Below are 12,191 nucleotides of genomic sequence, written 5' to 3' on the forward strand. Positions count from 1 at the left end.
GTTAAGTGTATGCCCAGACTCTTCTAATTTATATGGCACCACCGACGTGTTTTCGACCGTGAGGTCTTCTGACCTTGAGTATGCGGATGATATTGTCTTACTGTGCGATAATGCCTGAGACATGCAATCCGCACTTAATCAATTGGCAATCAATGTCCGTAGGTGTGGTATGTGCTTTGCACCTTCGAAGTGCAAAGTACTTCTACAAGACTGGCAGGATTCTAGTACTGTACGCACTCTGGGTGGTGAGCAGATAGAAATAGTCGAGAAGTTCGTGTATCTAAGTAGCCGCATAAGTGCTGGTGGTGGCGTGAGTGATGAGATCAATGCACGTATAGTGAAAACCAGAGCGGCTTATGCCGATCTGGACCATCTTCGTGATGTTAGTCTGGCTGTGAAAGGTCGGATCTACAACGCGTCAGTGAGAACAGTTCTACTTTATGCTTGTTAAACCTGGCCTCTCCAAGTTGAGGACGTTAGACGACTCTCTGTGTTCGATCATCGTTGTCTCCGAAGGATTGCTGACATCCAGTGGCAACACCATGTCAGTAATGCAAAGGTTCGGCATCGTGTGTTCGGGCACAGAGATGATCATGCAATCGATGTCACCATCTTGAAACACCGACTCCGGTGGCTTGGACATGTTCTACGAATGTCGTCCCAGAGAATTCCACGTCGTGCATTATTTGCCGACGCTGGGACTGGTTGGAAAACGCAGAGAGGTGGTCAGTATATGACATGGTGTCGTGGTATGAAAGGAAGCTGCAAAGGACTGGCTTCTGTTGGTCCTTCAGGACTCCCTGGCTGGGGTCTGAGAGATGGTGCTACACAGTGGCTAAGGACGTTATCAGATATGGCTCAGAACAGAAGCCAGTGACGATCCTGCCGTAACTTTATTTGTAAGAAGTGGTTGCTTCTTCCTTAACTGAAAGATTTCTTCTGGTTGTACCTTCCCGTTTCCCCCGTTATTACCATTATTATTCTACCTTACACCTATCTGTTCGTTATTGTTCTCTTTTTCTTTTACGCTCCTTACCCTGTTTTTTCTTGTTTTTAAATTCTCATTGTTTTGTGTGGTGCATATATATTTGGTGCCCTCTTGTACCAATATTTATGTGTTCAAATAAATAAAGAAAGAAAACAGCTGAAAAACCATTAAAAACTAGAAAAACATTGGGTTGCTGTTTCGTTCTAACTGTAACTCAGTTTTTTAAAAGTATCATACTTTTTACGAAACCTAAATGCTCTGAGTTTGGTTTTACGTGAAATTATGGATGCATAATGTTAATAAAACGTGAATTAGATTGATTCAGACAGTCTCTGGTACTCCAGTTGATGTCAACCTATGATGAAACCTATTTTAACATAAAAAGAAAACCTATACAACCTCTTCAAACTTAAAAATAATCCCTTAATACTAATTAAAACAAGAACTTTGTAATAAAATACAGTAATAATAGAAATAAATTATGAGGACCTAAAAACAATACAGAAAACATAACTTCTATTATCCTGATTTTGTCCACATTAAAACAAAAATATTGTTCAAGTTTGAGTATATCCATATGACATTTGATACGTCCAGGACCATGTGTCTTATACTTTGCAGTCTATCTTGACCACCATCCCATATTGTAACAAATAATTCTATGGAAATTGAATGAAATGAGAATCTTATTACAGTGAAGAAGTAAATAATAAAGTGAAGAAAATAATTAACAACAGTTTAATGTTTTAGTTGTATTAGCACCAACAATTCGATGAATAATATCAATAAAACGTGGATCTCCCATAATATTTACATGTTCAGCCCCAGGTAACATGAAATATTTTATACCAGGCCAACGTTTACAGACTTCTAAACTACGTAGACTAACAGTACCATCACCGTTTCCAGGAATCAATGTCGGCACTTGATCTGGAAATCCACTATGAAAGAAGTTGGGCGGTGAATAAATCATTTTGTCAGTGGTACTCAAATTTGATCCATGAATACAATAGATTTCATCAATATCACTTGGTTTTTCGAATGTATCAATTATAGATTTACTGTCCAACATCATCTGGAAACCTAAGGATAAAAATGTATAAGTGTGCAAAAATAGTGTGATGATTTTAAGTAAAATAATTCTTTAAAAGTTTGTTCCATAAAAGTTTCTGTTGAGGATGTGAAATTCCCAAATAATACATTTAAGAAACCGGTTTTAGAATCCTCAAGTTGATTGAAAAGGAATTTTATCTATTGACTTTCAGTGTTTTTGTTCTATTTCGATTTGTTCAATATGAAGTTAATTTGATGTATTCAAAATGTAACTTCATAGTCTTAAATAGCGTACTGTGATTTATATTCAGTGAAAACTATTCCGTTCATAAATTTCAAACATTTTGTTGAGACATAACTTTGCCTTTTTCTTCGAAACATAATAACATTTCTCCAAGCCCCGTTTTGATTTGGAGATCGATTGAACGCATGCAGACCTACCCGGATATTTAAAGAAGGCTAAATAATTTACTGAATCAACTTTACTGACTACTACGACAACTGTTAAAAAGGCTTCGCTATTAATAACATCTTCAGCTAAGATTTATTACAAATTAAAACAGGTGAAGAGGCAGATGAAAACGATGAGATCATTTGAAACTATTTCGTGGCATATTATCTGGCACTAACATTCTGTGACTTCTACTGGTTTTGGGATTTAGTCATTCATAAACAACATATGGCTAGTGAAAAGTGTACATCAGACTAAAATCCCACACTAAACGCCAGTGCAGAGACAAAAAAGTGACTACATGAAGAGCAAAGGAATGAAAAACACTGTATAAGTAATCGTAGAAAACAAAACATAACACCAGAAAATACAGAATAAATGCATCGGCGCTAGTGCGACGGATTCTGAGCTGCATCAATTAAGGTTTCTCAACACAGATCATGATTATTATCTTGAAAACTCACTCTAACAATCAACTTTTTCACATATTGTTTACATCAACAGTAATTGATATGGTTTTAATTTAGGTTATAATATTCAGTTTGTCCAAAAAAATCATTAACACCTTTTTTGGTGGTTGTAAATAACAGATTTCATTGATGTCTTAATTTGGTGGATAACCAAACTACCACTCAGTGAAAGTCTACGAAGAGTGGAAACAATGAAGGATAATTCTTTGGAATAAACATCTTTATTATTTCCTTCGGTTCACTCAGTTTTAGCTTCACAACCACTTACTAAAAAGAAGCAGTACGTGACCAAACGACGTGGATAATAATATCCTAGAATAACGATACACAAGGGTAGGAAGCATTTTTGTATCTTGTCTACATAATATGTTCCAGATCCGTTGGGTGGATACCATCAGCAACAATTTAATGTCAGAGAACAAACCAACTTTCAGCTCATGATGAAATTATAAAAAGACGTTGGAAGTAGATAGGAAATACATTGTGGAAATCCTCAAACTGCATCACGAGGCAAGCCCTAACTTGAAATCCTGAAGGCAAAAGGAAAAGAAGATCAAAGAAAATATTGCGACGAGAATTGGAGGCATACATCTAAAGAATGAGCAGTACTTGAAAACAGCTAGAAAGAAGAGCCCAGGATAGAGATGGTTGGATAATCCTAGTTGATGGCCTGTGATCTATGAGCAGCAACAGGCGCAAGAAGTAAGAATAAAGAGAATATTTCAATAATACATCTAGTTGTTAAAGTGGTTGCAAATTACCTTAATACTCGATTTAGTATGTATTAAGATTGGTTCAACTTGATAATGATTTACACCACAGCTTAACATAAACTGAATCACTATTTGGAAGCACACAGCAGTTGATAACTGACTTGTCCTAATATACGGCATTTTAGCAGTACGCACATAAATTAAAGACGTTATACACGAAGCTACTCAATTACTGATTTGAAATCTAATGACTTAGGTTTTCCAACGTTAGTAAATTCTTAATAAAACAAAGTTAACAAGTTAAAATGAATAGACTGAATATATAATATTCATTTGCTCACCGATTGAATAATTGACATCATGGAAGAAACGTTCGTAGTCATGAGCAGAATAGTTTGTTGTTGGCGTTATAATAAGAGGTTCCTTTGGTGACCACAAACGAGAATCCGGGAGGAGAAAAGCAAGAGAAGGTAGCGTGCGCTGAACAGGGCGGAAACTAAGTGGACTGCGTAAAAACACACCAAAGTTATCTCCTACAAAAATAGCAGTACATCTAAACAACGTTTAAAAATGACAGGTTTATTGTAAAAAGTACTTAGAATTTATTGTATTTGTTTATTTTAACACATAGATATTGGTACAAGGAGGCACCAAATACATATGCGCCACACAAATCTCATTTGATATTTGTGAGGGCTGCGTTACTGCCCGGGTACCCAAGCTGAAACAGGTACTTACATTGCCTATATATTCCAGAAAATAGTTGCAGACGTGGTTCGCCAGAAAATATCAAATAGTTGCATGAGATTATCTATTAAAGATATATTATACTGACAGCTATAAATAAGACTCGGTGACTAAAATAGAAGCGTTTCCCATATAATGGGTGGATTTTTTATTCTCACTAATAAATCCTGGTAATAAGGCTGGTAAAACTCACCTGGTTGTTTGCTTCCTATGACCTTACCACTGATGGAATATTGGATAAGGCTTCACAGCGTGACTGCACTGTAATGCCTTTATTTTAAGTATAAAGATCTAATCCTCGGCAAATATCGGGATAACAAGCTTGATATCTTTAAAGCATCATGTTACCTGATGCTTCAAGATATCAATATCATTCAATTACAAACTAAACCCAGGATATCAGGATCTGCTACAGCATACGCAGATTTGCTGGCAGTAACTACGAAGATTGCATACTCAAACAGCTGTGTTGGCTGATGCAACTCGAATAAGTAACATTCATGTGAGAAGTCCGGGAATTATATCATCAATTTAGTTACAAACCAACAGCAACAACAATAATATATTGAGACAGGAAAAGTAAATATGAGACTTTAGATGCATTTCATAAAACTGATATCCGTGAAATGCGTTAGTTTACAATCAAAAAATTTAGAATCGCAGGCTAAAAACCTTAGTTCGGTTTGTGAAGTAATAAAATAAGTGTATGAATGAGTAGTCTGACAATGAAGATCAGAAAAAAGACAGCAAATTGCAGACAAATGTGCAGTACAACTGTTCCTACTTCACCAGCAGTGCAAATTGGTGAGAACCACGTGGACTTTTAGTAGTCGTATAGAGATTTTATTAGCCATCAACCGGGTGTGATGAGTCTTTTAATATAAGCGTAGTGATCAGCAAAATTATTTACTTTGCTGTCTATGGTTAGTCTAGGTAGTGGAGCGGATCAAATCTTAAGTAACATTTTGCATTTACAAATAGAAATGGAAATACTTTTTTATTGTTACTTATTGTGCTAATAAGGCTATATTTTATCGGAATATTGAAACAATAACGTTATTTACCAACTAGGTTCATCAGTGATTCATTAGGCAATTCAAGTATTGCCGGAAATTCATTTTATAAATAAGACTACAAAAAATGAACAGGTAATATTTTACAAACCGATTTCGATTGGAATTCTACCAAGGTTCTGAAACAATCAGTGAGGTTCGAGTACTTTGTTGTTATTAATTTCAACGAAACACTCATAGGACCAGTTAGTTGACAAAAATGGTGAGAAATTTAAGTGATGGTTCCGCGCTAAGTAATGGTAAGCAGATATGTACATCCTGGATAATAATCCATCGTAGTCCGAGTTAGTGGTCTCCTTTTTTATTATAAATGGAGTTGTTTGCTAAGATTTTAAGTAAGACAAAAAAGCAATAAACGCTGACACATTTGAACAAATATAATCGAATAACATAACGTACCACTTGCTTCGATTTTAAGAGCCTTTACTGAACCACCAAGAGGTGCACTGAGTGAGACAAAGGTTTTGATGTATGTATTCTTCCAGCTTTTCTTCATTGACTTTAAGAAGTACATCCCGTATTTAGCCCCCAAACTATGGCCAAGCAAAACAACAGACCGGTTTCCACCATTTTGATAAGTCTCCTCAATCAGGTGCATAAGTTTGTTATTAAAGCCCTCGTTTTCATCTGGAGAGAAAGCTAATTTAAAAGCTTTAAACTAACTTGGAGCTTTACGGAAATCGAAGGGTGCACCGCGAATAGTCCAGTTGGATACAAAGAAAGGATCACGACGCAATGACTCAATCATCGGACCACAATATTCAGTTCTGCTATGTCTATAGCTATCCAAATTTTCAATAGACCACGTTTCACCCCAACCTGGGAAATATACGTCTGCGCTATCAGGATCTCTAGACTTTCTGGTGACTGGATCATAAACTAAGCTGAGACCCAATAAATCAAACAGTTGTGAACCTTACCCGAAGTATTCGTTTAGTTTTCCCGGTTCGAGAAAGTAACGTAAGTCTATCCATACTAAAAAAGGAGGTGACGTTGAGTTTTTTAGCTTGCTATACGCCTGACACCCTCCATCACCTGGGATTATTACAATTGGGTACTTTTCCGACTGGATATGAGCCCCAAAAGTAACAACGAAGAAGCGAATCTTGTACTAATAGTGAGAAAGCAGAGTGCTTACAATAAATGTCCAAGGTAAGTGACCCATACGGTTATCATAACAGAAATATCACCTGATTTGCGCCGCGAAAAACCTGAAGGACAATCACAAGCGCTAACTACAAACCTTAGGGGTTGCAGAGTTCAATAAGAGATGTGTTTCAAGTAATTGAAGTCAGTTTCACGTCATTTTAGTGAATATGTGCTGAAAACTGGGCCATGATTTTTATTGAACTACATTTTGAACAACTGAAGTCAGTGATTGGCATGAAACCCTTGACTGAAATTTCATCCTTATTTATATATAACTCTCTAACTAAAAAATAAGAAGATTCATAAAATACACAATTGACTTTCTGTTCATCGATGATGTTGTGGATAAACTGAAACCCAGGTATATAACGGTGGTCATTCATAAAAGTCATAGCAATACAATCTTCATTGTCACCGTATTTCAACGAAGTGAGGAATGGTTAATCAATTTATTTCTGCACAAATACTAAAGATATCTCCAGTGTTTTGCAACTCAGGACTCAAGGGTCTCACGATAGATGGACATTTATTTATTAACGATCGATAACAACTTATTAGTTTGTTAAACACGCATAATGGCCTGGCTGATCTGTTCTGGGTAGTCCAAAATGGCCGCCACCTGTCTTCTGAAGGAATGAATGCCTTAGGTGTCAGAAGCGAGTCCAGAGAAACGGTTTGGATTTGAAATTTCTGAATGTTCATCGTGATGTCATGTTTTTGGAGTCGTTTGCGAAAACGGTCCAGATCCTGGAGTTGAAATTCTCTATCCTAACTCGCCACCAAGCAGTCACCAAAATATACATTCAAGAGGTTGAAAACCCTGGCTACAACATCGACGGATCCCTGAAACACTTGTGTATTGCTTTTCAATCCGAATGTTATGTGCAAAAGCTTTGTAGAGCCTGATGTGTGGATAGCAGATTTCGTAATGTCACCTCCAGTCATAGTAACTTGGCCATACTCTTCGACAAGATCGATTTTCGATAAATCGACTGCGATTTTTAGAGTGGGTGTCAGGTCATGGATTTGTAGCATCACGTAGCGATCGCAAGCTTTTTTCGTATTAAGTCGCTGATAGTCACTGGTTAGACACCAACCATCGGTCATGTTTAGGGACCATGCGCTTGCAGTCGAATTCGTTTTTGGCTAACTTAAGCTTATCGGGAGCTAGCCGGCGAGTTTTCAAAAGTACGGGTTATCCTGTAGTCGTAATGCGGTGTGTAATATTGCTGGCAACACAGCAATTTCAATCTTGTTGTATAAAGTTCAGGGTACTTATCATGTGTCTGTCGATCGATTGTATGTTTAATCATGTCTGGGCATAACCTACAACGCAAACAGATTATTCAGTATTTCCGTTTACTAATCTTCATTCGTTCGAGTTGGTGAGCAGAGTATGGTGTTGTAACACGTCTGTATCAACGACTAGGATAGAAACATCTGTCTTAATGAAAATCAGGTGAAGAGGTTGGCGTAAATGATCGTTAAAATAATAATATATCTTACCGTGTGTAGTGGTCAGTTTACCATTTGCTTCCTGTAAGTTGAAGGCCGGATCTCGTAGTCGGTCATGAGAGAAAGTTCGTCACCACATCAGTGATATGCGACAGATGGTTGTTTCCACCTACCTCAACTGCTGTTAACACACGCCTACGGGGAAATTCCCCGAAAATTTTGTCTTGATAAAAGGTTTGGGACTGGGGATACTTTAGGGTTTATCGCAATTTATAGAAGACTTAGCGTTCTTGTTGAGGTACAATGCCAATCGGAATTATCAGTTTCTCGTGATCTAGAGGCAGATTTTTTTCATGATGGGTTCCGAGGGGTTTAAGGGGTTCTGCGATGATGATGAGTATTTAGATAATGAGTGAAAGTACGACAGAGGTCTGTAAAGTTTCTTGTGTCGTTTGAGGATTTTTACTGACAGAATAAACCTCAGTGATTGGATTTCGGGTGATCTTTTAGAGTCCGATCAACAGACTCAGCCAATTTATCTACGGCGTCATTTTGGGATGACGCAAGTACATTATACACCTGCTGGGAGGGCTTAGATAAGGAGAGTTATCTACAGAGGTCTTCATCGAAAATCCGCTGATCATTAACCTCATACACACGTGGCAACGTTTCTTTTGCCAAGCTATGTCGTAACTTTGTGTTGTGGAACAGCAAGTTCAACCTCTGGCGATCTTGGATACCTAATTCTTACAGTCAGTTGAATTTTGGAAGTTTCTATGGGCTGAAGTGATAATAGTGACTTCTCAGGACTCGTTTAATAGGGAACTTAACATTTTAATGATTCTACACGCAATCGGAGTTTGACAACACCCTTGCCAGTAACACTTGTGTGCCGACACAGAGAAATCAGAAGTCAAAAGTGAGAGGGTATGAAGTTTGCTACCCACTGTTTTACGAAGGTGCAGATCACTGTTTCAGTAGTAATGTCTTTGATAGGCAGTGCTTTCGCCCATCGTGTGAAACGGCACGATTGGACGATCGCTGTCTGTAGATGTGTTGCATTGTAAGGTTTCCTTACCTGTTCCCATATGTTTAATACGCAGTTTTAGGGTTGAATAATATATGTCGTGCTGGAGATCAGTGTCTTCTTGAAGCTGTAAGAGTTCAAGAAAGTGGATACCTTGGAAACCGTCCAAGGACGTCATACGAGACAAGGCGTACGCAACTACATCGTTTACCCCAGAAATGTGTTCTATATCTGAAGTAAACGGTGAAATTTATTCCAGTTGTCGAGACTCTCGTGGGTAGTACTTAACTGAATACGAGCTAAGAGAGAGAGTGAGAGGTTTATGGTTGGTGAACATAATGAATTCTCTGTCTCCCAAAAAGTGTTGAAAGTGCCGTGCAGCAAAATACATGTCTAAGAGTTCACTATCGAAAGTACTTTGCCGCGTTTCGGCGTCTTGCGACCGTCTCGAGTAGAACGTTTGAGGTTGCCAGGTGCTATTTACAAATTGTTTTAACACACCACCGATTGCAGAGTACAATGCGTCTATTGCAATACTAGTGGGTTCTCTGGTGTCCTGGTGAGTGAGAAATGCTGCGTAGTTGCTTGACTGTGATAGGTTCTGGGTAATCAAAAATGGCCGCCACTTTGCTTTTTGGAGGTTGGTTGCCTTGAGCATCAATAGTATGTCTGGGAAAGTCTAGAAAGTCGGTTCCGATTTGGCATTTTTGAGTGTTATATTAGTGCTGCGTTTTTGTAGACGTTCAAAAATAACATCTACTTGTTGGAGATATTTTCCGTCCGGGCTTGCGATCAAGCGGCTATCTACATACATGTGTACGAAGTAGAGAGCTCAAACGGCGTCGTTGATGAATTTCCTTAACCGAAACGCATGCTCGACAATCCATAGATGCCGAATGGAGAATGATAGCGGTTTTGGGGATATCGTCAGCAATCATTGGGATTTGGTTATACTCTTTAACTAAAACGATTTTTGAAAAAAAACATTCGTACCTTTCGTGGTAGCCACCAAGTCGTGAATGTGAAGCAATGGTTAACGATCGAGAGTAGTTTTCGTGTACAATCGTTGGCAGTCACCATTTGAACGCCAGTCATTACTATCTTTTTTAGGGACCATTTGCAATAGAGATGTCCACGAACTATTTGATAGCCGAATGATTCTAAGTCTATCATATGGTGGAATTCATTTTTTGTCAACCTCAGCTCATCGTGAGCCAGTTGACGCGCTTTCGAAAATACCGTTGAACCTGTGGCCGTGATGTGATGCCCAACTTTACTAGTTACACATAACAATTTCTTTTGCGATTGGTACTGTTCAGGGTTTGCGTAAACCCACGTTAAGATACACATATCACTCACCATATGTGGCGATCGGTTTCTCACTGGCTGCCTGTAAATCGAAAACTGGTCCATGAAGTTGATCGTTAGCATTTGGAGGAAGAACACCAACTTCTGAGGATTTGGTTACCACTGCGATACACTTAAAGAAACAGTTCTGATCAGGAAAAAGCAGATACTATGACAGACTATTTCGGAACAGTTTTCATTAAAGAGCCTCTTCCAGACGAAGAGGGAGACCCAAATATATAATCAGCAAACTATACGCTCACCATAGACTTTGGTCAGGACGATGTGCTTAAGACTCCAAACACCTTAGACACGGAAAAGTGAACAGGACCGGATGAAATACACCCTAAAATCCTGAGACAAATTACTTACTTTACTTACTCCTGTTACTCTCAATGGAGCATAGGCCGCCGACCAACATTCTCCAGTCAACTCTGTCATGGGCCTTCTTTTCCAGTTCTGTCCAATTTTTGTTCATTTTTCTCATGTCCGTCTCCATTTCTCGACGTAATGTGTTCTTTGGTCTTCCTCTCCTCCTTTGGCCTCGAGGGTTCCAGATGAGGGTTTGCCCTGTGTTGCAGTTGGGTGTTTTCCTCAATGTGTATCCTGTTCACTTCCAGCGCTTCTTCATTGTTTCTTACTCCGCTGAGATCTGGTTTGTTTTCTCACAGTAGGTTGTTGCTGATAGTATCTGGCCAACGGATCCCAAGTATTTTGCGTAGACAGCTGTCAATAAACACTTGTAACTTCTGGATGATAGCTTTCGTATTTCTCCAAGTTTCTGCCTCATACAATAGAACAGTTTTGACATTTGTATTGAAGATTCTGACATTTGTTTTGAGTTCCAGATGTTCTTCAATTGTAGATATACTGCTCTTGCTTTGCCAATCCGCACCTTCAATTATGCATCAGATACACCGTGCTCATCAATGATGCTGCCCAGATATGTAAAAGTTTTTACATCTTCTAAAGCTTCTCTGTCAAGTGTGATTTGAATGGTGCATGTTGTATTGTATCGGAAAATGCTGCTTTTCCCTTTGTTTGTTGAGACCTACTGCTACTGAGGCTGCTGCTACACTGGTCGTCTTCTCCTGCATTTGTTGTTGCGTTTGCGATAGGAGGGTCAGATCACCTGTGAAGTCTAGATCGTTCAACTGCATCCTAGATGTCCACTGTATCCCGTGCTTGCCACGCAGATTTTGATGTCTCCATGATCCAGTCGATCACCAGGAGAAGAGAGAAAGGGTGGGAGTAAGCAACCTTGTCTGACACCGATTTCCACCTCTAACGAGTCTGTGAGCTGTCCTCCACGCATGACTTTGCATTTTCACCTATCATATGAATTCCAGATGACGGTGAGCATTTTCTCTGGCACGCAATAGTGTCGAAGAAGCCTCCATTGTGTTTTCCTGTCCAAGCCATCGAATGCTTTCTCGTAGCCAATGAAATTGATGTAGAGTGATGAATTCCATTCAATTGTTTGTTCCACAATGATCCGAAGTGTTGCGATTTGGTTGGAATCGATCCTGTTAGTCTCGAAGTCGGTCGCCTACTGAGTTGAAAGCTCTTCTGAGTGTTGAGAGAAACCTGAGACAAATTGCACAATATATTTCAGCTCTACTAATTGTGATATTCAATATGTCATTTGACTAAGGTGTGTTACCTGCGAACTAGAAGGATACAATCGTCACTCTAATACATGAAACAGGACCAAGACA

At 38.8% G+C, this 12,191-nt stretch overlaps 1 protein-coding gene across 2 annotated transcripts; it reads right to left on the reverse strand.

Moving 5' to 3' along the window:
* Positions 1-1,434: 1,434 nt before the first annotated feature.
* MS3_00003023 (uncharacterized protein) lies at positions 1,435-6,915 on the reverse strand (the record flags this gene model as incomplete). 2 transcript variants are annotated; one of them, XM_035731928.2, is made up of 6 exons in its annotated part: positions 6,634-6,915; positions 6,416-6,600; positions 6,159-6,379; positions 5,895-6,122; positions 4,017-4,208; positions 1,716-2,071 (listed from the first exon to the last, which is right to left on the reverse strand). In XM_035731928.2, exons 1-6 carry the CDS (start codon positions 6,658-6,660, stop codon positions 1,716-1,718), a joined length of 1,209 nt encoding a protein of 402 aa, XP_035589494.1. In that variant the 5' UTR covers positions 6,661-6,915. The 2 variants fall into 2 exon arrangements, with proteins under 2 accessions (XP_051070714.1, XP_035589494.1); XM_051210698.1 differs by having other exon boundaries at positions 1,435-2,071; positions 6,416-6,915.
* Positions 6,916-12,191: the final 5,276 nt, after the last annotated feature.

The sequence above is a fragment of the Schistosoma haematobium genome, chromosome ZW, assembly GCF_000699445.3.
Source record: "Schistosoma haematobium chromosome ZW, whole genome shotgun sequence".
Lineage (NCBI taxonomy): Eukaryota > Metazoa > Platyhelminthes > Trematoda > Strigeidida > Schistosomatidae > Schistosoma > Schistosoma haematobium.